We start from the raw sequence: 23,988 nt of genomic DNA, 5'->3' as shown, positions 1-23,988 counted from the left end.
TTTTTTGTATAAATGTTATCTCTCTGGAAGAAGGCTAATCTTGTATAAAACAGAAATACTCTTTATATACGCTTTATTATCTGTGCTTGACAGACAAATGATAACATTATAAACTCGTGTGAAAAAAGTCTACAGATGTCTTTTTAAAATTTCTGCTTTAAAAAGGTATACAATTCTACTTAGAGCTTCGAAAATTACTTGCCCCTGTTGAGTTTTCTTTGAATAATTCACGGATTGCACCACAAACTGCATTTTGCTTTAATGGGATTTGATAACATAGGTTCTGGTGTGTTTAAAGGTAAAGGAGAAAGGAAACCAAGTTTTACAATGTTCTACATTGGGAAATTGTGACCTGCATTTTGACACACCCCTTTAATATTATATCCAGTAAAATCTTTCAAAGCAAATAGAGACGCCGTGTTCGGAATTCAGTCTTAGTATTGATACTCCTGTGAAGACTTCATAGGTTTTAAAGATGTCAGATAGATTATTTCTTAAACATTCATTTTTCATATTTCTATTAGTTCCAAAAAGAAACAACAAAATATATAATTTAGTGTTTTTCTTTTCAATTTTAAGATGCTCTGTTTAGATCCGTCACATGAAATACTTGTCTAACAGACAAGAATTTTTAATTCAGTATTGGTAGCCTTCACATGAACTTGGCAGAGGATTTTGTCAGCAAATACTTTTTTGTTCTTCAAACAACATTATTTCCTGTTCAATCTGTGAGATTAGTCGCATATCAATTAAAAGAGGATAATAATATTCTACTCATTCCCTTTTTTTCTGCAGAAACGCCTTTTATTGATATGACAGAACCCTGGCCAAAAGTGTGGGAAGTTAACATGGGCGATCAGAAACCAACGGAGATCCCTGTGAAGTACTCGGCGTACCCAGAGCCCAGCTTAAAATGGTATGACCACAACACAGAAGAAACAGTTGTACCCGAAGAAGGTTTAGTCTATGCTTTGAATATGCTTATTTTGTTGTAGGCCCCCTACAATGTGTGAAGCTGTTACCTGATAAATATTGTAGATTATTTTCCTTTACTTATTCAGGTTAAAAGATGGCCAACCTCTGTCCAAGGAAAACTACAGAATAAAGCACAAGGGTGATTTTCTCATAATCCGTGGAGCCACTGAGGAGGATGCAGGCATCTATACTGTGGTCCTGACCAACAAGATCACTAAAGATGAACAGAGGCGCACCTTCAGACTGCTGGTCAACGGTAGGTAATCTTTGTCTTCAATATTTCTGCTTGAACTTGAAAACCTACACAGCCCGATGAAAAAGTAATTGCACTTTTATGTTTTTTTTTTTTTTTTGCCTTTTTGTGGCTAACATTTTCATATCACAGAAAGACAAACTGATCAAATGCACAAAGCAAAATGGTCATTCCTTTATTTTCTGGAAAACCAATTCTTAAAAATTTATTTCGGTAACCAATAGTCAGACTTGTATGATAAAGATATTCCTTAAAGTCTTAGGGAAGTTTGAATGTCAAATCATTCTGGCTTAAAAATGTATAAAAATATACTCTTTATCAGACGATATTGTCCCAAAATTTCTATAAAAAAAAAAATCCAGTCTTACAATCTGTGTTTTTTTTCCGTTATTTTATGCAGGCCAGCTAGTTATACATCAGCTTGAACAACTAAATTCGGCCAATCATATATGAAGGATCATCTGTCAATCAAATTTTTTTGGTCATAGCATCTTGATTCATACGTCGCAGCTAATATATGCAACGGTTGAAATAAGAAATAAAAATTATTTACTTTACCATTGAGTTTACATATCAGTGTTCACAGGGATGGACGTCTGTGTGTTCAGCAGGCATAGAGCTAACAGAACTGGCAGCGTTGCGAGGCAAGGGCTCCATCATGTGCAGTTGTAAGCCTTCTGCACCAAATCAAGCTTCTACTGCCCTGGCGTCCTCTTCCACAACAACTTCGTCTCCAATTTCCTCCTCTAAATAAAAAATGTATGACGGAGGAGACTAATCCACAACCTCTGACACAAAACTCTCCTCCTCTTGCATGTTTCCGTTGTCCATAGCGTTCCTTGACAGTGTCGTTTCTAATTCACCAATTTAGTGCTACTTGGTCCCAATGTAATTTACCATTGGGAACCTACTAGCACTAAGTTGCTAACTGGTCAGCATGATGCTTCCGAGACACCGGCCACAATCAAACTTGCTGGCAAACCTTCCGCCACAACAACCCCGCCCCCTTGATAAACAACCAATTACACTCACTTTATTCACTTGTGTAAAGTTTGGCACCACTCGGGAGAATTTGGAAATGCAATGGTTGGAACAGCCTTTTCCCTACAACTTTAAACAGATCGTGTCTGAAAAAAGGGGTTGTTGAAATTTTAACTCATCTTACGTATTTCATAAACATAAGAAGAACAATCATCTAGCAGTCGTTGACATTTGTTAGTCTGGGAAGGGATTTATGTAAGCGTTTCAGGCTTTAGGACTGCCGCATGGGCCAGCGGGAATCATTACCTACAAGTAAAGAAGACATAAAACAGTGATGAACTTTCTTAGAAGTGGCTGGCCAACCAAAATTACCTCTAAAGCCCATAATGGACCTATCGGGGATATTAAATGGAGAAAAAAATGGTAAATCCAAAGTTACTGCAAACCTCACTTGGCCCAGTTAAGATCATTGTTCAGGATTCAACAATAAAACAAAGAGACAGGTCAAAAAACGGCTTCCATTGTAGAACTCCAATAAGAAGTCATTTGCAGCAAGAACACAAAGATATGCCTGCATATGTTTAAAAAAGGACCTTTGGGGAAACATGAGACTAAAGTGTCATTTATATTTACTCACCTTCACATCATGCAAGATATTTTTGAGCAAGAAAAATGTACTTGCAGTAAAACATGGTGGTGGAAGTTTGATGGTCCAAGGTGGCTTTTCTACTTCAGTATCTAAATCTCCAGGAAGGCAAATGCAATTTCCTGAAAAAAAAAAAAAAAAAAAAAAGGTAACCTGACTTTGCTGTCTTCTACAGTGCCCCCTACAATAATTGAGAAAGGGAGTGGCTACAGTGATGTATATGAGTATGGAAAAAGTACTACCCTGTGGTGCACTGCCCATGGAATACCAACACCTGAGTATGTCCAGTGGCAGTGGATGTCAAAGGATGACTGCCCAGGAGCCTTCATGTAAGTCACCCCCTTTCATAATTTTAATGTAAGTATGTGTAAAGAAAAAGAAGTTGAAAGGCTGGAGTGAAAGGGATTTTTTTCCTTTAAATTTAGCCACTCTTTGTCAGTAGCTTGTTGGTTTAGTATGGCTGTTTTCGTGACATTGATGAAAACATGAGAATGGACAATAAGAGTGCACTCTGACCGCGATGCAGATCAGCAATTGTGATTTGTTTCCATCACAATGTCCATTTTTAGAACAGCATCAATTATTGAGACTCAGAATGTTCTCGAATGTGCTCAAAACAAGAGTCTGCACAACAACTTTTGCAGTTTCGTCTGGTTTAGGTGGCAGTATTGTCCACATGCATCCTGAACATTTTTTGCAGTTACACAACAACATCCTTAGTGAATACAGCAGAGATTTGACAAGTGTTGATAGAAAGAAGACAGTCTGTGTGCCTGAGAGATGAGGTTTTGACCAGAGAAGGCCGGCAGCTTGTTCCTTATCTTCTGCCTACATGTCTGAGTGTTTCCTCAGTCCAGATCCACATTTCCTGTTGTTCCTGTCAGAGTCACTTTAAAACAGAAAGTGTGTGTCCCTGCTAAAGCAATATCTCCACTTGGTACATTCCTTTTCATGTATTCATTTCACCTTGTAGGGAAACACACTCATAAAGTTTTAACCTCTTTGTTGTCTTGTGACAGCAGTTCATTAAAGAAAAGAACAAAGACTGAAAATACACTTAAAAATGCATAATTTAAGTATTTAAATAGAATTAAATGATTGTTCAATAGTATTAGTTTAATGTCTTATCATTGGTCAAATGCTGTTATCAATAAGCTTGGACCTCTGACAGTCACCTCTAGCTCTTTATTGAATGGTTTTGAGCTACTTCTATCCCCTGTAAAACAGCTGTAATTTTAATTTAATTTATGTTCTGGTTTATGTTCCCTTGCAGAACATAAAGCACAGTTTGTACTTTTTAAACCACACTTGCTTGATAAGCTGTATCCATAGGATTCACATGTAAAATCCAATTTTCTAACTAGTTTCCTCCAAATAAGAAGATTGCTTAACTCAAACCTGTTTTCCTGTCCTTTAAACTAAAAAGTTGTTTATTGTTTGTCTCTTCTTAGTTATTATATTGCATTTTTCACTGGATAAATGAGCATCAATGAAACTTTTACAAGTCATACAAAATACTGTGGCCAAGTTAATAACAAGCAACAGTATAACACCTATTTAATATTCAATACATTGGCTTACTTTGGACTTTAGATTGGATTTTTAAATATTAGTGCAGACACATGCAGCAGAATGGGACCAACATCAGTATATTTATATATTTTAGGTTAAACATTAAGTTCTTATATCTCTGTCACGTTTCAATGTCAAGCTAATCTACAGTAAGAATTAGGCCTACGTATTATCACAGGAGGCACTAGTTTCATGGGTTTTATACGTATAAAGAATAAATTGGTTTGAAAAAGTGTTTCTTCTAGCTGAAACTGTTATTATTTAATTACATGATTTGTTTGTTTTACTTATTTTATGATAGTCTTCAAATTCTAAATTTTTCAACATAATTTTTACCTTTTGTGCTGTCTTTCTGACATTATTTTAATATCAGATGTTATGATGAGTCACTCAGTACTTGAGTAGATGTTTAACTAAATATTTGTTTTAGTCTTTGCATTTTGTCACTGTGCCAGTGATCCAAACAGCTAGAGCTGCAGTTTTACAAACATGTTATAAATAAATATATAATTTATTCTTGTTTCATTCTTGCCTGTATGCTAATTTTTTCTGTATATTAGGCCAGTGATAAACAGCACAGAGGACCAGTCTAAGAACTGCACAGCTTGGAAAAATATCACTGTCAACGGTGTCTGTAATCAAGCAGAAATCCAAAATAACATCGACCGAGCCCAAAATGTAAGTTATTAACCAATTGTATCCTTTTTCATCTCATGTCTCCCATAAATCCTTAACTCTAACTTGTAAATAACACAGGCTAACAACTGCAAACTGAAATAGATTTCTTCTTTCGTAGAAATTTATAAGTGCATTGAAGATTCAAAAAGCTGAGACCCATGCCCTTTATAGGTGCAATACATCTAACAAAGTTGGAAAGGATTCGCGGAACATCTTTTTTCGTGTCACACGTAAGCTATGTGTGTTTTTTTTTTTTTTTTTTTTGTTTCAGTTCATCTTCTTTTTTTGTCCTGAACTCAGTTTCAGCATCAACAGTGACGTTAAAAGGTATTCATAAAAGGTTTTAAAATTTTTGCCACATATAAAAGTTTTTGGCCCCTTTATGAGAGACCAACACAGAGCAGTGGTGCATAACTGTGATTAGGAATAAAATCCATTAATGTTTTTTTTTTTTACAATGTTTTATCATTATTTTATAAGTAGAAATCTAAATGGTGCGGCATGTATTTGTACTTGGCTGCCATGTGTCAATATTTGTCATACCACTTTTATGATTTCACTGCCATTATCCACTCACAGAATTAAGTTTTCTTACTGTGGGACAACAAAATGTGTTTCTATTAATTTCTGTTGCACATCTAGAGCCAAACATATCTAATCATTACTTACAAGATGGCTTAAACTACTTTAGATTGGGCTGGTAAATTGTTGTTCTAATATTATTTGACATTGAGCTTTATCAATCAATTTTCCATTCTCTGTTGAAGATATTACCAGAAATATTACTGCCACAAACAGAATTTTTAGTGGAGATGTTTACCCATGGTAATATGTAGCATAGTAAATTACCCCTAACATTTCATTTTGAGGGCTAAAATAATTTTACTTGGCTGCATCATGTGCTTATGTGTTTTGTCCCTCACATGGCTTATGGTAAACAAAAGATGGGACATGTTATGGCTTATTTGTCTGCAGTGGCTTTCTCCTTGCTGCTAATCGATTAAATCAAACGTTGTAATCTGCACAACATTTTGCATAATCTGTAGATCTCTGTAGCTCCTCCAGAGCCACCATAGGTCTGCCTCTTTAAAAAGGGCTCTCATTGCTTGACCAGTCTGTTTAGAATGATGGCCATGTCTCTGAAGTTTCCTTATACCGTCTTTTAATAATCGCTTTGTTTTTGGTCTTTTTATTTCAACAACCATCTTTTTGCAACTACAAAAGGCAATGTTTTCCACTAGTATTTTTTTTTTTTTACTTTTCTTTCAAGGAGTAAAATGCACTATGTTCAAAATTCACAGCATGTATTTGAACTTGTTTGTTGCGAATTGAATAGAAAGCCTTTTATCTTTTTCTCCTAGTTTATCAGTGCTTCACATGCTGAAAAATTCCCCCCAAAAGCTAGAATTTGCTGTTTAAAGATACCTTCATAAGGAATCTTAGTGGAATAGAATAGCATAAATTAGCACAAAATAAAAAAAAAACAATACAGAAGAATAGAAGAGAGTAGAATAGCATAGAATAAAATTGAAACAATAGAATAAAATAGAGCAGAATAGAATAGATCAAAGTAGAATAGGACAGAATAGAATAGAACAGACTAGAATAGAATAGCGTAGAATGGAACAGAATTGAATAGAATAGCATTAAACAAAATAATATAGCATTGAATAGAATAGAAAAACAATAGAGAAGGTAACAGAATGTTACCTTCTGGATGTTTTGCATTGGAGAAATTTACATGCAACAGCAGCAAAGTCACATGCATTTAACATAAGAAGACTGCAATAAAAATAGAAACAATGAGCGAGGATAAAAAAAAAAAACAACCCAATGAAGACTGTGCAATGAGGGCAAAAATAGTTAAAAGCAACAATATGTAGTTAGAAAAAATGACTGTATATGTAACTGGTGAAGATTAATTTAAAACTTGTCTGACCTGCAACCTGTACACCTTTAGGTGATATAGAGGTGAGCATGTCTCCCTCTGATAAGCCCATGGAGCAGGACGATGTGGTCCTGCGGTGCAAAGCAGACAATCTGCTGTACAATAAGCTGGCCTGGTTCCGTGTCATAAATCAGTCTCCATCAGAGCAGGCTGAGTCTACCCTGCCCTGTAGCTCACTGACCCTGCAGCCCCTGCCTCAGGCTGTACTGTCCATTCTGCATGGCAACATCACCCTGGAGCTGATGTTGCACAATGCATCCCGTCAGGATGAGGGTCTGTATGCCTGCCAGGTGAAGAACATCAATACAGCAAAAAGTACCTGCATTCTGCGCCACCTGTCTCTCAGAGGTTAGTGATTGATCAAACACACTGCATGGTAAATCAGATTCAGGACATAAAAAAAAAAAATCTTTTAAAGTTTGTTGTGCAACTTATTGTCTTCTCTCACATTTTATCTCATATTTTTATCTTAGATCTTGAGGCTGCAAGAATACGTAACAATTTCACTGACCAGAAGGTGAATGTGAGTGCAACTATCACTTTTCACTGTGATACTGTTGGGACTCCGAATCCTAAAGTAGTATGGACCAAAAACAACCACACTGTGGAAATAGGCTCAGGTAGGACAGGCACTGCTCTGCTGCCCGACACACCTTTACTGAGCTTTACCATCTTAGGAGTTTATTAGACAAAACATTTGTTAGACACAACCTGTTCTGATTCATCTTTCAGGTGTGATTCTGAACCGGAACAACCTGACTATTCAGCGTGTGAAGAAGGAGGACAGCGGTCTGTACACTTGCAAAGCATGCAACAGACACGGCTGTGATACTTCACAGGCTTATTTGATTGTTGAAGGTCAGTCTAACACTGAAAACGTGGGTGGTTTCTTTTGCACAGAAGGATTTAAAGGTGCTTTCGATGTTGTTGTATGTCCTAATGGTTGTTTAATGAGAGAGTTTACTGGCATCTCTTGCTATACAGAGCATTTGAAAGTCTGAAAAGCAGCTGATCATTATTAATCTCATAAATATGTCAGCATGAGCCTTTGCTGTTCTTGTTCAAGTATGTCAACTTTTTTGTGATTGCTTTCGTTGTCTCTTTGTGTTTGCTGCTTTCATTCTCTGTTCTTCATGTCTTTGCATAAAAGCTTTGAGGCCCCTTTACCCATTGGGCATCTGGGCCTGTGCCCAGTTAGTCAGCTCAGTGATGTAATCATGGCTCCTAGTGGGAAAAATGTAATGAGAAAGATTTCAACCTATGTTTTTTTTTTATGCGCCCACAGGTGATTTATTTTTAATGGCTGACATCAAAGTTTTTGCACTCGACATAACGCTTAGAACATTTTTGATATCAAAGAGAGCAAGAATAACTTTGCTTCTGCGTGACAGGAAGTTGGCCCAGTTAACGCACATCCTCCTGAGAATTTCTAAATCCAAAACAATGAGGGGACTACAGGACAAAGGGAGAGGCCAGCCCTGCCCCAGCTTCAACCTCTGCTGTGTTGTCTATGCCTTTCTGTCCCAAACTCAGAGATGGAGCAAAAACAATAAAACAAACACATGCTCTAACTAAAAGGTCCTACGTGATCCTATACCCGTAAGGAGACTATAGACCCAGTTAAAAGTTCATATTTTCATCTCTTAATACAGCTTTAATTATGGGTGGTGTTTGACACAACCATGGGTGGTGTGGATTGTTTTTTACCACACATAGGCATAGGCACATACAAACTTAATAGCATGTGCAGAGCTAATCTTCTAACAACCAGGTGCACAGAGGGTTTATATCTGTAAAATGAGTAGAACATTAGGCAAAGCATGTATACCTTCTATAATATGCAGAGCTTCTGCTTATCATTAAAATGTACACAATACTGGTAGGAAATTACGCAAATATAAAAACTTGCACCCACAACGTTATTTATCAAACCTGAAATGTATTGACTGTTCAGTTTTTGGATCTATATGAAGCATGTTCGACAGATGTTGGTTAACTTTCCCCTTTAGAGTATCACTGGAGCAAACCTTTGTTTTAGAAAGGAACTACCATTTCCAGTGGTGCACTGGTACTTCACCAATTCACCAGTAAATGTTTGATGATCAGCATATGATCATCCCTCATGAAGGCAAACTCAAAATTTTGGTGCCTGCTTTTCCACTTATTTAAAAGACAAAAACCCCTATGTGGCTGATTAGTAGTTCAGTTTTGCGTACGGTAAGCTATCAAGTTTGTACATGTTTTTTGAACATGCAAACCTTTAGTAGATAAGAGCTGCAGTGTTTTCCAATGCTGGTTAGACAGTTTGTGTTAGGCATGATTTGAAGGCTGGATTTGTGGAGTGTATGACCTTAAGTTGTGCCGTGAACATAACATCTCTTCCAATCGGTGCTTAGAGTTATTGTGTATATTTATGTAGGTTTACAGCTGTTACATTCTGTTTTTTTTTCTATGAGCTGATGATAGATTTAAGGGAAATAATGTCTTAAGCTCCTCCAAAAATATCTGGGAATTTAACAAAAACAGCTGTGTGATTAAACCACCTACATGTAGACACTGATTGTAGACACTAAAAACACCCTTTTGTTGTTTTTAATTTAAGTTATACTTCATTTTGATCTGTCACAAAAATGTCCACTGAAGCATGAGATTGTTCTGTAACAAAAGGTGAAAAAGAGAAAACCATACTACAGGAAGACAATGATAAATAACAAGATCTGATTTACTTTTCACTTATAGTGCAATTTTAAGTATCATTTTAAGTATATGAAACATTTATAATAATCAGCCAAATAAAAAAATGATATGTATATTACATAAATAATGATAGTACAATGATAAACACTGTATACAGAGCACATCATTCAGCCAGCTAAGGATTACATTAATTTAATTCATGCATTAACCTCTAACTGACTTATTTAAGAAAAGGACGGAAGAAGAAACACTGTGACCTCAATCTTAGAGCTATAGGAATAAAAATCTTTGTCAATTCAATCAGTAATATGAGTGACATATTAATTGTTCTTTGCAGGAATGAAGGAAAATCCCCTGATATCCCAGGCTACCCTTCCCATAGAAAAAAGAAAGAATGCACATAACTCCCTGACCCTGTCTCAAACACCCACACCAAAAAACAAAACATTCTTCTACACCCTCCACACTATGTGATTGTGAAGTGAAATGTTCTGTTGTAGTAGCTAGTGAGACCCTACTGTTTGTCTGATAGGCCTTTTCCAAGTTGTTTTTGGCCTAAGCTCTCCTCTATGACTCCAGATCATTTGTTATGACTGGATGAAATATCAGTTTGCTCACAGTCCAGATTCTAACAGTCTCCTTCCTTCAATCAAAACTAATATATAAACACATATACAAGCCAATTAGAATGACAAAAAACGTACTGAGTATCACGCAATGCTGCAAAGAAATACTACGGAAATCCTAATCATCATTCTATCTCTCACAAAGACTGCTTTTCAAACACAGTGATTTTATACTTACCTTTGAACTGTCATTTATATTGCACTTTTTGTGTATATACTAGGTGCAGAGGAGAAGACTAATGTGGAGCTGATTGTCCCCATTGGCTCAGTGGTTATCGCCATGTTTTTCTGGCTTTTGATCGTCTTCGTCATCCGTGGACGAAAGAGAGTAAGTCATTCCCTCTTTCTCAGTGTTCATCACCCATTTGCCACTCTATTCTTCTAACATATAATAAGGACAAATTAGCAGAGTACACTCATATGCAAACGTACACACAATTAGGACAGGTGTATGATTAATTAGAAGCGACTGCTTTGGGCCCCGAGAGGACACTACTTTGTATCCAGGAACAACGAGTCCACACTCAGTTCCCATCACGTAAGCCTGCAACAGTAACTGGGCCCCATTTATCTGAATAGCAACAGAGTCACTGAAAATCTGCCCGGACAGTTTGAGACAAACAGCAGCTTATTAACTCTTAGTTTTCCTCTTTGCTCAACTTTTACATTTATTTGATGCAATTTCAGCCAACTGGAGGAGACCTAAAGACTGGCTACCTGTCCATGATTCTGGATTCGGAGGACATGCCCATGGATGAACAGTGTGAAAGGCTCACATATGACGCAAACAAATGGGAGTTTCCTCGGGACAGGCTGAAGCTTGGTATGATGCCATTATCATTAAATCTGGAGAGCATTGCCCACCAGTTTTGGTTAACACCAAAGTGAAAGTGTATTATGCGTGAAGATCACATCATGTTGTTGGAACATTATTTTACAAATTAGGACAAACAGTGCAGTGTGCGGGAATCAAACTCAAATGATTCACTTTGTTAGCCCAACACAATACCCATTGAAGAAGTTGATAATCAGTCTGCAATGAAAAAATGTTTTACACAATCAAATGGCAAAGCGATTAAACTGCTTGCCAAAGTTCCTCCTTTGTTAGTTGTCAAGTGAATAAAAGATGACCTGATTTCCAAAAGGGAAAGAGAAAGAAAGCTGCTTTGAAGAAATTTCAGTCTTCATAGAATATTCGGTTAACCCTTAAGATTCTCTTATCTTAAGGGTTTTACAACTTTAGTGGTATACAAAACAGTAATTTTCATGGCTTGCCTTGACTTTTCATGTTAAAACATTTCACTTTGGTTTCTTATGACACTCAGTTAGTATTTAGGAAGTATGTTAAATATTTTTCTTTAAACTTACTCTTGAGCCGTTCAGTCTGTACCACCAATGCCTTGCAGCAATACGATCCTGAAGTTAAATTCTGGCCTAGGTCTTTTGCATTGGGTTTGCAACTTATTCTAGTAGCCTATATCTGTATTGATAAATATCAATTATCTTCAATACTTGCTTTTTCTTATTAAGGGATCAGGACGAGGGTTTGAAAAAGAGGTCTGTGTGGTTGGTAAACATCTACAGTGTTTTGTATTAGTTAAAGATGCATCACATGGCAATAACTAAGATTCACAGAAGATATGAGCATATACTTCCAAATAAGAGAGGTATTGACCTTCCAATACCTACTGTAGCATGCATATTATTTTGGCTGTTGGAAAAAGATGGCGGCATTAAAAATGGACAGGGAAAATTTGCCATCTCCAAAATGAAACATGCTGGACTTTTTCTGATGCTGTGAGAGAGGAAATAGCTATGTGACCTGGTTTTTCCATAATTCCTGTCTATCAGCATTTCTTATTATGACCTCTGGCTCTTACATCTAACCTGAAGCTTAGGAAAAAGTTGTATGACTCCTGTAATGCCAAGTCCATCCCAAAATTTCAAATTGGGCCTTAATTGTTTTTTGCTAAAGCGACAGTGGAGTATTTTCACTAATCTTTGAAAAGACCCACCCTCACCACTTTCTGTACCCCCTCCAGAGAGGGAACGCATATTAAAAGTGCCCGTTTCTCTTCCTGCACACTGTTTAAAAGTTGCACTTTGCATCGCTCATACAAGCTTACTTTCAAAAAGAACATTTTCTATTTTTCCACTATGTCAGACTCACCACCGGTAAGTGAAAATGGGGACAGCCATGTAGGACGGCCTTACTTAAACATATCACCAGAATGATTGCCAATTAAGAGGACTACATATTTTGATGAACCACTGGGTAAAAATCATCCCCCACTATACCTTTTAATGAAAAAAGAAACTTGCAAGTCCTGCTTAAAGCGTTGAAAACATATCAAGTCTTGATTTATGTCCTCAACACATGCAAAGATGATGAATAAATGGTAAATGGTAAATGGCATGTACTTATATAGCGCCTTTATTCAAGTCGGGAGACTTGACCAAAGCGCTTTACACTACATTCATTCACCCATTCACGCACACACTCACACACTGATGGTGGCAAGCTACATTGTAGCCACAGCTGCCCTGGGGCTCAGGGACAGAAGCGGGGCTGCCGTACACTGGCGCCACTTTGACCACCATCAGTATACTGCAAATACTGCAAGGATAGTGCTGACTACTAATTGTGATTCCTTAATGTTGATATAGGTGAACCACTGGGACGAGGGGCATTCGGTCAGGTTGTTGAAGCAGCTGCCTTTGGCATTGAGAAAGCTACTACATGCACCACTGTTGCAGTCAAGATGCTGAAGGGTCAGTATTTTCTCTTAATGTTAAAAAAAAAACTAAAACTACCAAAAAGCAAACAGATCCCAACCTGTTACTGCATTTAGAATTTTTAAACACAAGGAGTTTGGCCTTTCTGTTACAGAGGGAGCTACTTCCAGTGAATATCGTGCCTTGATGTCAGAGCTAAAAATTCTCATCCACATCGGTCATCATCTGAACGTTGTCAACCTGCTGGGAGCTTGCACCAGGCCCGGAGGTGAGTCAAGATTTATTTCTTTTTTGTGTATACAGTGATGCTTTTTGCTTTTCTTTGTCTTGCATATGGGATGTAAAAGTGTTGTTGGATTCATATTTTTAGATGTCAATAAAGCATTTCACTCAGTCCCATCCCACACTTTTGTGTTTCTAGGTTGTTTAGTTTTTATTGTCCTGACATACACAAAGATTTATTGATTTTCATCAATTTCCTGCTTTAAGGCTGTTTTTAACTGTTCTACAAGGATCTGTCCTTGGCCCCCTATTATTAACTCTTCACATTAAAGAGAAGAGAAAGTGTCTGTTCTCTAATGGTAAATATTACATTTATGTAGATGGTTCAATAATGAAAAAAGTACCAATAAGACATTGGATCCCAAAAGAAAAGAAAAATGAACTCCATGGTTAATTTTAAACTTTAGAGTGGTGCTCCTTGCAGCTTTCATGTCAAAGATGGCTGCTATTGTGAGCTAAAAAGTTAGATGTTTTGTTATCAGTTTCATGTGCCAATCATACTACTTCAAAAACATTAACATTTCTTCTCTGCATTCTCAAAAGAATCTTTCATTTGATAAAAAAAAACATAAATACAAACTTAAATGTTTGTCTTATTTTCAAAATTTTTATTGATCTTGCTTCTCCACTTTGTGTTGCTTTAAGCTTAGACAAGAAAAAAGTCCTGAATCTAAAAGAAAAGAGTATAGTGAGAGGTTTTCTCCATGTTTAATTATCGTATTAAATATATCTCTTTTCTTTTCTTTATTATGTTTATACTCTCACTGTGTTTTTTTGATAATGGTAATTAATATTTATATAAAAAGTAATAAAAAAAAAATCTACTTATTTTGGTTTCTTTTAGCGTTTGAATGTTGTTTGATATTTATTTTTTATGTTGGATGTTTTATTTTTTGTGTCGCTGTTCTCAGTGTTTTTCTGTAATACCTAAACAGGCTTAACAGATGAAAAACAGTCTATTGGAGAACCCTTGGGTAACCTTTCTTATTCCTTTGTAAAAATAAAATCCATTTCTTCTTGTAGGACCCCTGATGGTCATTGTTGAGTACTGTAAACATGGTAATCTATCCAGCTACCTGAAGAGCAAGCGTGGAGAGTACAGTCCCTATAAGGTGAGAGATATGAAAAAAAAAAATGCAACCAGTATAACAAACCCAGCAATTAAATGAGGTAGCCTCACAACCCTTAAACACCAACTTCAAAGCATCTCTAAAATAAACTACATCATTTATGTAGAGTAGGTATGAGCATTGCTTACTTTACCAAGGACCACCATTACTGTCAGTTTTGAATTAGTCACAGAGGGTCAAGCTGTTAGCTAAATAAAGTCAAGCTCTTTGTAGCCCTGTCAGCTTTAGATGTAAAGGTACAATTTCATTTAACAAGTAGTGGTTTACTGATTTAAGATAACACAGACAATTCGCAGAATATAAAATATTGAAGAAGGGGTGTCATTGTGCGTAAAACATAATTAAATTTGTTGTGTCTATATTTAAACATACAAATGCCATGTCCAAACATCTAGAGCAGAGCTCACGGATTAGCCGACCAGGGTCTGAATCTGGACCCACCTGCTGGCTAATCCGGACCCAACCCATTTATAAATTATTGCATGTTTTCTGACGACAGTGTCTAGTTTCACTTGCGTCGCTTCGCCTGTTAATATGGTACAGCCCTCCGGAGAATCCGGGACCAGGCTACATGCGATACAAATTAGCCAATGAGCTGTCTCAGTCCGGGCTGCTGCTGCGAGGCCCCTTTTAGACACAGGAGGGAAACCTGTGGCAAGCCGGGCGACGGGAAAGAAGGAGAAGTAACAGATTATAATTAAAGATGTGTCCGGACCTTAAGTGGTTGTTGATTTTCTTTATTTGGACCCCACTGATATTTAATTGGCTACCCCTGTCTAGGGATTCCCAGGACAAAGTTTTTTTTTTCTCCAGACAGCCTGATGTCTCTTTTAATGATTATTTTTGGTTCCTTTACCCCTCACAGTGCTAGCCCTGCCAGGGCAGGTGTCAGTGGAGCTTCTTCCATGCCATCTCAGATTTTCCACCATGCATTGATGTAAATGTAACAACACCTTGTATTCTGGCCATTGGAAAGATTTGCAGCCCTTTCCAGAGATATGAGCTGCCAAAATATTCAGCCGCTCTTTGGATTTAGCCATGACTTGCCACAAACACACAGCAATGAACTGCTGTGTTTCACTGTATGAGTAGTGGAAAAGAAGGCCTCTTTCCAAAAAGCCAAAGTAAGGAATGGCTTACCTGTATTTTTTCAGTCAAATTACAATATATTCTTTAAATTTATAATTTCTTGACTGAAATCCATTGAAAATGACTGTATAATGTTTTAGCAAACATACAGTATATATGTATTTCAGCATGGAGTAAGAATGTTATTAGCATAAAAGAGGAAATAATGTGCACTGCAGAAACCCTGAACAACAGCTTTGGTTTGATTTAAATAACTGATTTTCCTCTTTCACTGTGTTGAACAGAAAAAGCAGGTCAGTAACCAGAGATGGGCACCCACTGATGAAGATGTGACGGAAGGAGATCTTGGATTGGGCAAAGTCGCCCAGCTGGATATATGCACTGGAACAGCTGAGGACAAAACTTCATGGACCAGTAGTGACCCTATAGATGGTTGTGAAATGTCTCACAATGCTTTCATTTTTTCTCCAATTTCGTGCTGTGGCAGTTTAAACATTGCTCTTTATTACAATTTGGTTCCAGAGAGCTCTGTTGACGATCATCTCACCATGGAGGACCTAATAAGCTATAGCTTCCAAGTTGCCAAAGGAATGGAGTTCCTGTCTTCTCGAAAGGTAACTGTCTTCTCGAACTTGTCTTTTTGGTATGATTTAGAGAAATCTAGATTAGTTAAGTCTGTTTTAATTGCTTTGAATATAATGTCTTCTGTTTCGTCTGTAGTGCATTCACAGGGATCTAGCAGCAAGAAACATCCTGCTCTCAGAAAATAACGTGGTCAAAATATGCGACTTTGGACTTGCTAGAGATGTCTACAAAGACCCAGACTATGTTCGCAAGGGAGATGTGCGTATGCTAAACTTATATTTAGAATTTAAATCATTTATATACTATAAATGGTGCAGTGAAACATAAAGTGTTGTTATTACTACAGGCCCGTCTTCCTCTCAAGTGGATGGCCCCAGAGACTATTTTCGATCGGGTTTATACAACTCAAAGTGATGTTTGGTCCTTTGGAGTTCTCCTCTGGGAGATCTTTTCTTTGGGTACCCCTAACACTACACATAACAAGGTAACATTCTTACATAACTTTATTATTGAAACAGCATTTATCTCACAGGGGCTTCTCCATATCCTGGCGTTTGCATTGATGAGTCCTTCTGCAGGAGGCTTAAGGAAGGCACGAGAATGAGACCTCCGGAATATGCCAACTCTGAAATGTGAGTTCAACTGAAAATTACTGCAGAACAGCAGACAATAAGGTATGCCTCTTTAAGCTGTCTTTCTTTGTGATCCAAACAGATATCAGACCATGTTGGATTGCTGGATGGATCGCCCTACAGACAGACCCACATTTGCAGAATTGGTTGAACATCTTGGAAATCTTCTACAAGCAAGTGCACAACAGGTCTGTTCCAAACAAAACCAACACATCCTGAAATTTTATTTCTTTTATTTAAATTTTTTAATAGTGTCCTGTTCTGGCAATGTAGCCATAAGAATAATTGTCTTGATGCCAAAAAAGAACCCAACAGATTTTGCTTTAACAAGTGGAGCGGTACGGCTATTGCCATAGTGTTCTGCTTGATTTATGCATGTATATAGCTTTATTATAATTCATACAGGGAGTATTACAGATTATATAAACACTGCAATGTAATTAGACCATGAAAGGAAAAACAGGAAAAAGGACAAAAGATGAAAGAAAGGATATAAAAGAGAGATCATTATAAAACGTCTTCAGTCTGCTTCATCACCTGCAAAGAGATGTAAAAAAAGAACAGCACAACCAAAGGATATAGTATAAGAAATACAATAAAGTAGCACCTTGATACTATCGCTGAAGCATATTATTTATTCTGACATATATATTTTGGTAGCTGAAGATCAGAATATGGGCTTTCTGTATGGAAGTGAATCTCTAAGGACCTGGAGCAAAGCAGCTGTTGTTGTTCGTGAGAGTGCACTTGTGCATGTAAAGTTTATCCAAAGGGAAAATGCTCAGTAGTGGCCAGGAAATCTGCCCCCCCACTGAAGGAAGAGGAGAGACGGCCTCGAGGAAATCCCCCAGCCGCCGCAATGCCGAAGCTCGTATGGCAGCCAGCCACCCCAAAGTGGAACCTGCCATGGGCCCCCGGGACCCGAGGCCCCAGGGGTGCCCACCAATGTTGAGTCCACCAATGCACTGGCGGATCATTCACCAGACATGGGCAATGTGGAGTCAACAAGTCATCTCCATTTCATGTATTTGTTCTACCCTGTGCAGATTGGACTCACCTGGTTAATTGGCTGGGTAGATTAAATACATGACATGGAGATGACTTGTTGACTCCACATTGCCCATGTCTGCCATTCACACATAACACCCACATCCAATAATCCAGGACTGAGGACCCAGCAGTGCCGGTGGCCAGTCCTGGGATTACCGGATGACCCAGTAGCTGAAATCATAATCAAATCTGCTTGTTGGATGGTAGAGCTATCGGATCGGGAACAGTCCGTTCTATTTAACCTCAGTTTAATATTAAAACAGTTTTATTTCCTTGGTCTCCCTCTTTTCTGAATAATTGCTGTAGCTATTACTATGTTTTAAGTGCTGATTAAAAGCAGAGTTAGTAAAATAAAATTAAAACCAATTTAATTGACATGTGGCAAAAAAACAACAAAAAAGCCATAGAGTCATGTATAAGGATTCAGTAGCTCAGCCAGAAAAATAATGACTTGACATGCAAAGAAGAGCCATAAATATATAAAGTATATAATGCATGCACATCATTTCCAGTGTAGAGCATCTTACAGATTTATTTTTATTCCTGGAAAAGATGTGATAAAATAAATATATTTTTGGAAAACAATACGTAACAATATCATTACTGGCTTTTATCCCAGTTTTTGGGGTCCGTGCTTTTTTGGGCGTTGTTGATCCATCTTTTTCTATTAGAGCATACCTTTATAAAGACAAAGCATAAATCTATGTAGATCACTTAGATCCCTCTCTCACCCTCTCCTGTCTATTGCACACCTCACAGGTTTTGAAAAAGATTAATTTGACCTTTGGTGACCCATTTTGTTATCCTTTTGAAAGACTCAATTACCAACCATTTTAAGACTTCATTCAAGGCTGCTGCATTTAGGGAACATATCCTGGAATGTTTTTAATCAGTCGTAGTGTTTTAAAGTCATGGAATGGGATCCAAGAAATGCCTTTAGGATAGAAATGGGCCCTTATTACCAGTCTTGCAATATGCCTTACTGTGTGTGAACCTTGAGTTAATGGCCAATTTATCTTGAGTATTTATTTAACAGAAGTCCGTTATTTTTTTTGTTTGACCAAAGTATAGGGTAATAAGCTAAAAACTAAATATTTTTTTGTGTTGTTAAGACAAAACATGATGTTTTTAACTGTTATGCACTCTAAACAGCTACTTTAAATACCATATAAGTAGTCTAATTATTAGTGCGTAAACATAGTGAATCCAACACGCCTCTCCATCATGCAGTTCAGGATTTTACTCCTTTACCATTCTCACACTTAATTCTTGTTTATCACATTTTATATTTAAACCTTTTTCTTATTGTTCTGACGTTACATATAGGGAAGTTTAGTCCGTCTGGTGTTTGGTTTCCATGTGGACCATAAAGGTGCACAATAATCCAGGTGACATACAATTAATGATTCAGCCAACTGCCCAACAATGCTTGTAGGGACATAAGAGAGACATTTCCTCACTATTAGGAGACCATAACCCATATTCCTCACTATGGTATCAATGTGTCCTTCCCATAACAACTGATTATCAGTTATCATGCCCATAATTTTACTTTATCTACCTGTTCTATAGGTTCCCCAGACAAATTCAAACTCATCTTTGGTGTAGATGAAAGTTAATGACTTCTTCCCAAGATAATCAATTGGTTTTAGAGATGTTCAGTAATCTTATTTCATTTTATCCAATCAAAAAACATATTTAACTCAGCTGACAAAACATTTTCAGGTTCACTAATACTATTTTTACAGCATAATAAAGTGTTTGGCATACATTTGTACAGTCGCTTTAAACCAAAGTAATGGTAAATCATTTAGTGAAGATCATTGTAAAAAGTCTCCCCAGACCAAAATGTATTTGCTCAGTTTAGAGGATGGAATAACCAGAGCTCCAGTGTTGTTGGTAATTCTACAACAAGTTATTAGTTTATAGCTTCAAGTTAGTCTCAAGAGTTCTGTACATTTCTTGTCTATAAAGTTTATAACTAAAATTGCACTTATTCATGTAAAATTTGTTAAACATCTGCTTGTTTGACTTTATAATGTCTGAATCCTGTTGTTCTCTAGGATGGGAAGGACTATATCCCCCTGACAGCAGGTGAAGTAGAAGGACGCTTACTGTCCTCTGAGCTTAAGGGGCCCTACATCTGTCCTCAGAGTGGGGAAGCTGTCGAAATTCACTACGACATCCCATCCTCCATTGGGTCAGCATGAATCTCTCATCATTTCTCAAGAATACAGGATAAAATACACAGTTTGGCATTTTACTGACCTGTCCTTTGTGCACAGACTGACCCAGCAGGGCAAGAGGTGCAGTCGGTCTCTCAGTGTGAAAACATTTGAAGATATCCCTTTGGCACACAGCAGCATAATGGTGAGCAACAACTTTATGAAATATAAAGTATTTACCAACTATAATATTGTGCAGTATTTTGGGACTGTATAGCAGCAAGATACTAATGAAAGCAATGTATTCAGCATTGATCTAAGCTGCACATTTGTTGTGAAATGCAATCTTTTAATGAAATAAGGCTGAATGCGAATGAAGCCTAAACTGATCATGCATGATATATAACCTCTTTTCTAATATTATTTTGGGAATGGACCATGGGGCTTCAATGCACCAAGCTTCTTCTAACACACAGCTTGCTTTCAGTGCCCCATTGTTGACCTCTGATGTTTACTTTTCCATAGTTGGCACTTTCAGTATGGGAACCCCTGCTGATTCACTTGTATTGCTACTTACACTACTTTTGGTACGTAGTGACTGCAAACACCCCATAAGAGCGGAGGTTTCGGTATCTTCTAATCCAATTGTCCCAATTCTTCTCTTGTGAAAGATTGCCTAAATCCTAGCAAGTGCTTCGTTCTTTTGCTTCTTTCACATCAATTTCAAGGATGAAATGTTGACTTCAGGCTAATTATCAGTCACACACTAACAGATGACATGCTGAAGAATTAATTAGTGTTAGTGGCCGTTATATTTTACCTGTCTGTTTTTATACTATAATGGAGAAAGTAAAGCTACTGTTTTCCTGCAGGAGGGTCACACAGACAGTGGGATGGGCTTCTCTTCAGAAGAAGTCAAGCGTTTGAATCACGAGCTCCCAGCAACACCCAGTTTCAGGTAAGAAATACATTAAATCCTATAACATAGGAATTTTGAGATATAGTTCACATATTTTTTCTTTTCCTATCTAATTTGTGTTCCTGTCATGTCAGTCAACTGCTACGCTGCAAAAGCAAAGAGTCCCTGGGATCGGAGTCATCCAATCAGACGAGCGGATATCAGTCAGGGTACCACTCTGATGACACAGACACTCCTATCTACGCTAATGAGGAGGTCATTATGAAGCACAACATGCTGAAGAAGCCTCCTTTGCCCAAGATGGTGGAAAAGTTCAGCACTGAGATCCGCTACAGCACGCCACCCGTCTGACCCTATGTATTCCTCATCTATCTGACCTCCATTTCCCTTGCTGTACAGAATGTATTTACTTTTCACAGGTATTATAATCCAGGACCAATGACAAAAGACATAACTGGAATTGCAGTGGGGTTGAGATATTTTCTTAAAAGGAAACCCAGGAAGTCAGCAGAGAACAAGGAGAACTTATCATATGATACGTTTGTTCTAGGTCTTTTTTTTTGGACAGCCGGAACAAAGGACGTTTACGCAGAATGTAAAGCCAGAGAGCACGCCCACTTCCTGAGGCACAATTCACCAACTTCCTCTGCTGCAGGAAACGTATCTGGAGTTTTAGATAATTAAATCAGGAAGCTCTTTCTTTCATTCTTTCATTTGTTCATTATGCTTTTTTGTGTGTCATTTCGTTGACACAATAAAAGGTCAGTTCTCAGTCTGTTGTTTGTTTCCTGAGCACATTTGTACAGCTCACTTTTCACTTTTTTTGCAGTATTTTATTGAAAATAGATTACTTAACCTGGATCTAATGTAACTAGTTTTATAAAATTTAAGTACTCACATCTGATGTTCTTTAGTGTTTCTTTTTTATTAGCCTTTTGTTTGAGAAGGATAGTGTCCATTACTATTTATGATAATACTTGAGTCTGTCTTGTCCGTTTGTTTCAACCATAAATGTCTCATTTCCTCCGAACGTGCCTTGCCCAAAGTAAACAATTCTTTCTCAGCCTTGGCTTCTCACTGTGTGTTTGAATGCATTAAAGGAACAATGTTGTGTCAACCTTGGGTATTTTTTTAGGTGTGTTGAACTAACAATGCCTGTAATAACCAAACCAAGGCCAATGAGTCGGGATACAGCAACGAAGCTTAAAAACTTAATAAGGGCTAAATAGAAAGTATGATTTCCCAGATGTATTGGACATTTTCACAGAATTTATTTTACTCAGAAATTCTTCTTTTTGTCTCATCACATTTCACAATCTTATTATAAAATAAAATAGACCAACAGCATTATGCATGTCTTATCTGAGTAAGGGGCTGCATTAAATTAGTGAAACAAATCAATTATTTTTACCTTCCACGTCAGGTTTGTAGCTGTAACTTGGGAAAGACATAAAAGAGGTATGAATAATTGTGCACATTCCTTAGCAGGTGAAAGAATAAACATTTAAAGAGATTTTACTGCAGACAGTGACGTTGAGTCTTAAAAGCTTGATGGGGTATATCCAGTCTGAGTAGCTGATGAATGACGAGCATGAGAACAAAATGTATTTTGTCTACAATCAAGGAGAAGCTTTTCTAATTGTGGAATGTTAAAGGAAGCCACACAGACTCTGGGGGATTCCTTTAAACTTCCACCTCTAATAGTGGAGGTATATTTAGAAAGCCCTCCCTGTTCCTGTTTGTGGAGTCCAGATGAGCGGGTTGTGTGGGCAAACTAGACAGGAGTCTCTCTATAACCAATCATAGTGTTTCCTCATTCAGAGTAAGAGCACTGATGTATGAGAAGGTGTTTTTTAAGGTAGGAGGGATGCCTTAAGTCTAACATGACATTTTAAAGTTCTGTGTAATTCAATATCAAACCGCCCTTACTAATGAAATCAAAGATTGTCATTATTAATTACACCAAGTGCATGTATTCCTTTTTAAATCAAACAACAGTGTCCTCTACTGTGCTAGTAGTGTAATTACACATTAAGGCGAAAGCAACGTTTGCAATAAACATTTTACTTTGTGTGGAAGTATTAAGTAGTAATGTAAATACCTCTTGGTCCCTAATGTGGAATACAGTCACGATACTAGAAACAGCACCAGAACAGTAAGTCTTTGATCACAGGAACTCAGAGTAATTTCCCCTGAAGAAGCAAACAGGCTGCAGGGAGAGCTCTGCAGAGCAAGGAAATTACTTGGCATTCAGAAACAGTCTTTGGACATTAAGATTCTCACTGCAGCAGAAAATTGAGTTTCACTCTGTCAACAAGCTCATTTGATGGAGTCAGATATAAAAGAGAGGCAACAAGCTGATAGAAGAATGCACCTGCAGGATTTTTATCAACTTCTGATTACGAGGAAGTGCAAAGTCTGAGACTTCTACTCTAAAAAGAGACAACTGCATTTTTCAGGTCCTGTTTTTTTATTTGTCCAGAGTTTTTGTATTTAATTAGATATTTTATTTGAATAAAGTGAGAGGTAATTGTGTTTGCCTTGTAATATCTTTTGGCACCACTCTTTGCCAACATGTACTTTATCCCTCTTTTACTGAATAAATTGATTAGGTTGTCTTGGGTTTTAAAATTGGCATTTCTTTTAGGTTCTTTTATAGGAAGAGCCTTTTGAGTTCTCCAGTGTTTTTAGCAGTTGTCCTCTTGTTAACATAATAAGGAAAGCTTACTTCTAAATCACCAAAGATGTCAAAGGTACTCACTTTCCGTACTTGAGTAAAAGTACAGATACTTGTGTTAAAAAATACTCTGGTAAAAGTGGAAGTATTGATTAAACTTCTTTACTTAAGTAAAAGTACCAAAGTACAGGCTTGTAAATGTACTTAAAGTATAAAAGTAAAAGTAGAAACCACTTTTTTTCATGCTGTTGCCTACATTTAAATGGATGTCTGCCAATAGGACTAGATCTCCTCATTTTCAATCATCTCGTCGTCCATGCTACTATGCTAACGCCACCAAGCTGCAA

General features: G+C 37.3%; 1 protein-coding gene across 2 annotated transcripts in view; it reads left to right on the top strand.

Moving 5' to 3' along the window:
- Positions 1-22,082, top strand: part of kdr (kinase insert domain receptor (a type III receptor tyrosine kinase)) — a 32,041-nt gene extending 9,959 nt beyond the window's left edge. Inside the window, exons 8-30 of one of the 2 annotated variants that reach the window (XM_038280707.1) lie at positions 796-916; positions 1,062-1,231; positions 3,031-3,184; positions 4,988-5,105; positions 5,224-5,335; positions 7,066-7,401; positions 7,527-7,673; positions 7,786-7,911; positions 10,598-10,704; positions 11,064-11,199; positions 13,044-13,148; positions 13,267-13,380; positions 14,418-14,506; positions 15,898-16,045; positions 16,136-16,227; positions 16,334-16,456; positions 16,545-16,656; positions 16,731-16,830; positions 16,913-17,018; positions 19,944-20,080; positions 20,166-20,250; positions 20,918-21,003; positions 21,099-22,082. In XM_038280707.1, the coding sequence (XP_038136635.1) occupies positions 796-916; positions 1,062-1,231; positions 3,031-3,184; positions 4,988-5,105; positions 5,224-5,335; positions 7,066-7,401; positions 7,527-7,673; positions 7,786-7,911; positions 10,598-10,704; positions 11,064-11,199; positions 13,044-13,148; positions 13,267-13,380; positions 14,418-14,506; positions 15,898-16,045; positions 16,136-16,227; positions 16,334-16,456; positions 16,545-16,656; positions 16,731-16,830; positions 16,913-17,018; positions 19,944-20,080; positions 20,166-20,250; positions 20,918-21,003; positions 21,099-21,315 (3,041 nt within the window). In that variant the 3' untranslated portion in view covers positions 21,316-22,082. Of the gene's footprint in view, positions 1-795; positions 917-1,061; positions 1,232-3,030; positions 3,185-4,987; positions 5,106-5,223; positions 5,336-7,065; positions 7,402-7,526; positions 7,674-7,785; positions 7,912-10,597; positions 10,705-11,063; positions 11,200-13,043; positions 13,149-13,266; positions 13,381-14,417; positions 14,507-15,897; positions 16,228-16,333; positions 16,457-16,544; positions 16,657-16,730; positions 16,831-16,912; positions 17,019-19,943; positions 20,081-20,165; positions 20,251-20,917; positions 21,004-21,098 lie in introns of both variants that reach the window. The other variant, XM_038280706.1, reaches the window with a different exon arrangement.
- Positions 22,083-23,988: the final 1,906 nt, after the last annotated feature.

This window comes from Cyprinodon tularosa, unplaced genomic scaffold (assembly GCF_016077235.1).
Source record: "Cyprinodon tularosa strain WSP-4 unplaced genomic scaffold, ASM1607723v1 ctg163, whole genome shotgun sequence".
Taxonomy (NCBI): Eukaryota; Metazoa; Chordata; class Actinopteri; order Cyprinodontiformes; family Cyprinodontidae; genus Cyprinodon; species Cyprinodon tularosa.
Note: the sequence above shows the minus strand (reverse complement) of the source record. Positions and strands in the feature narration are given on the sequence as shown.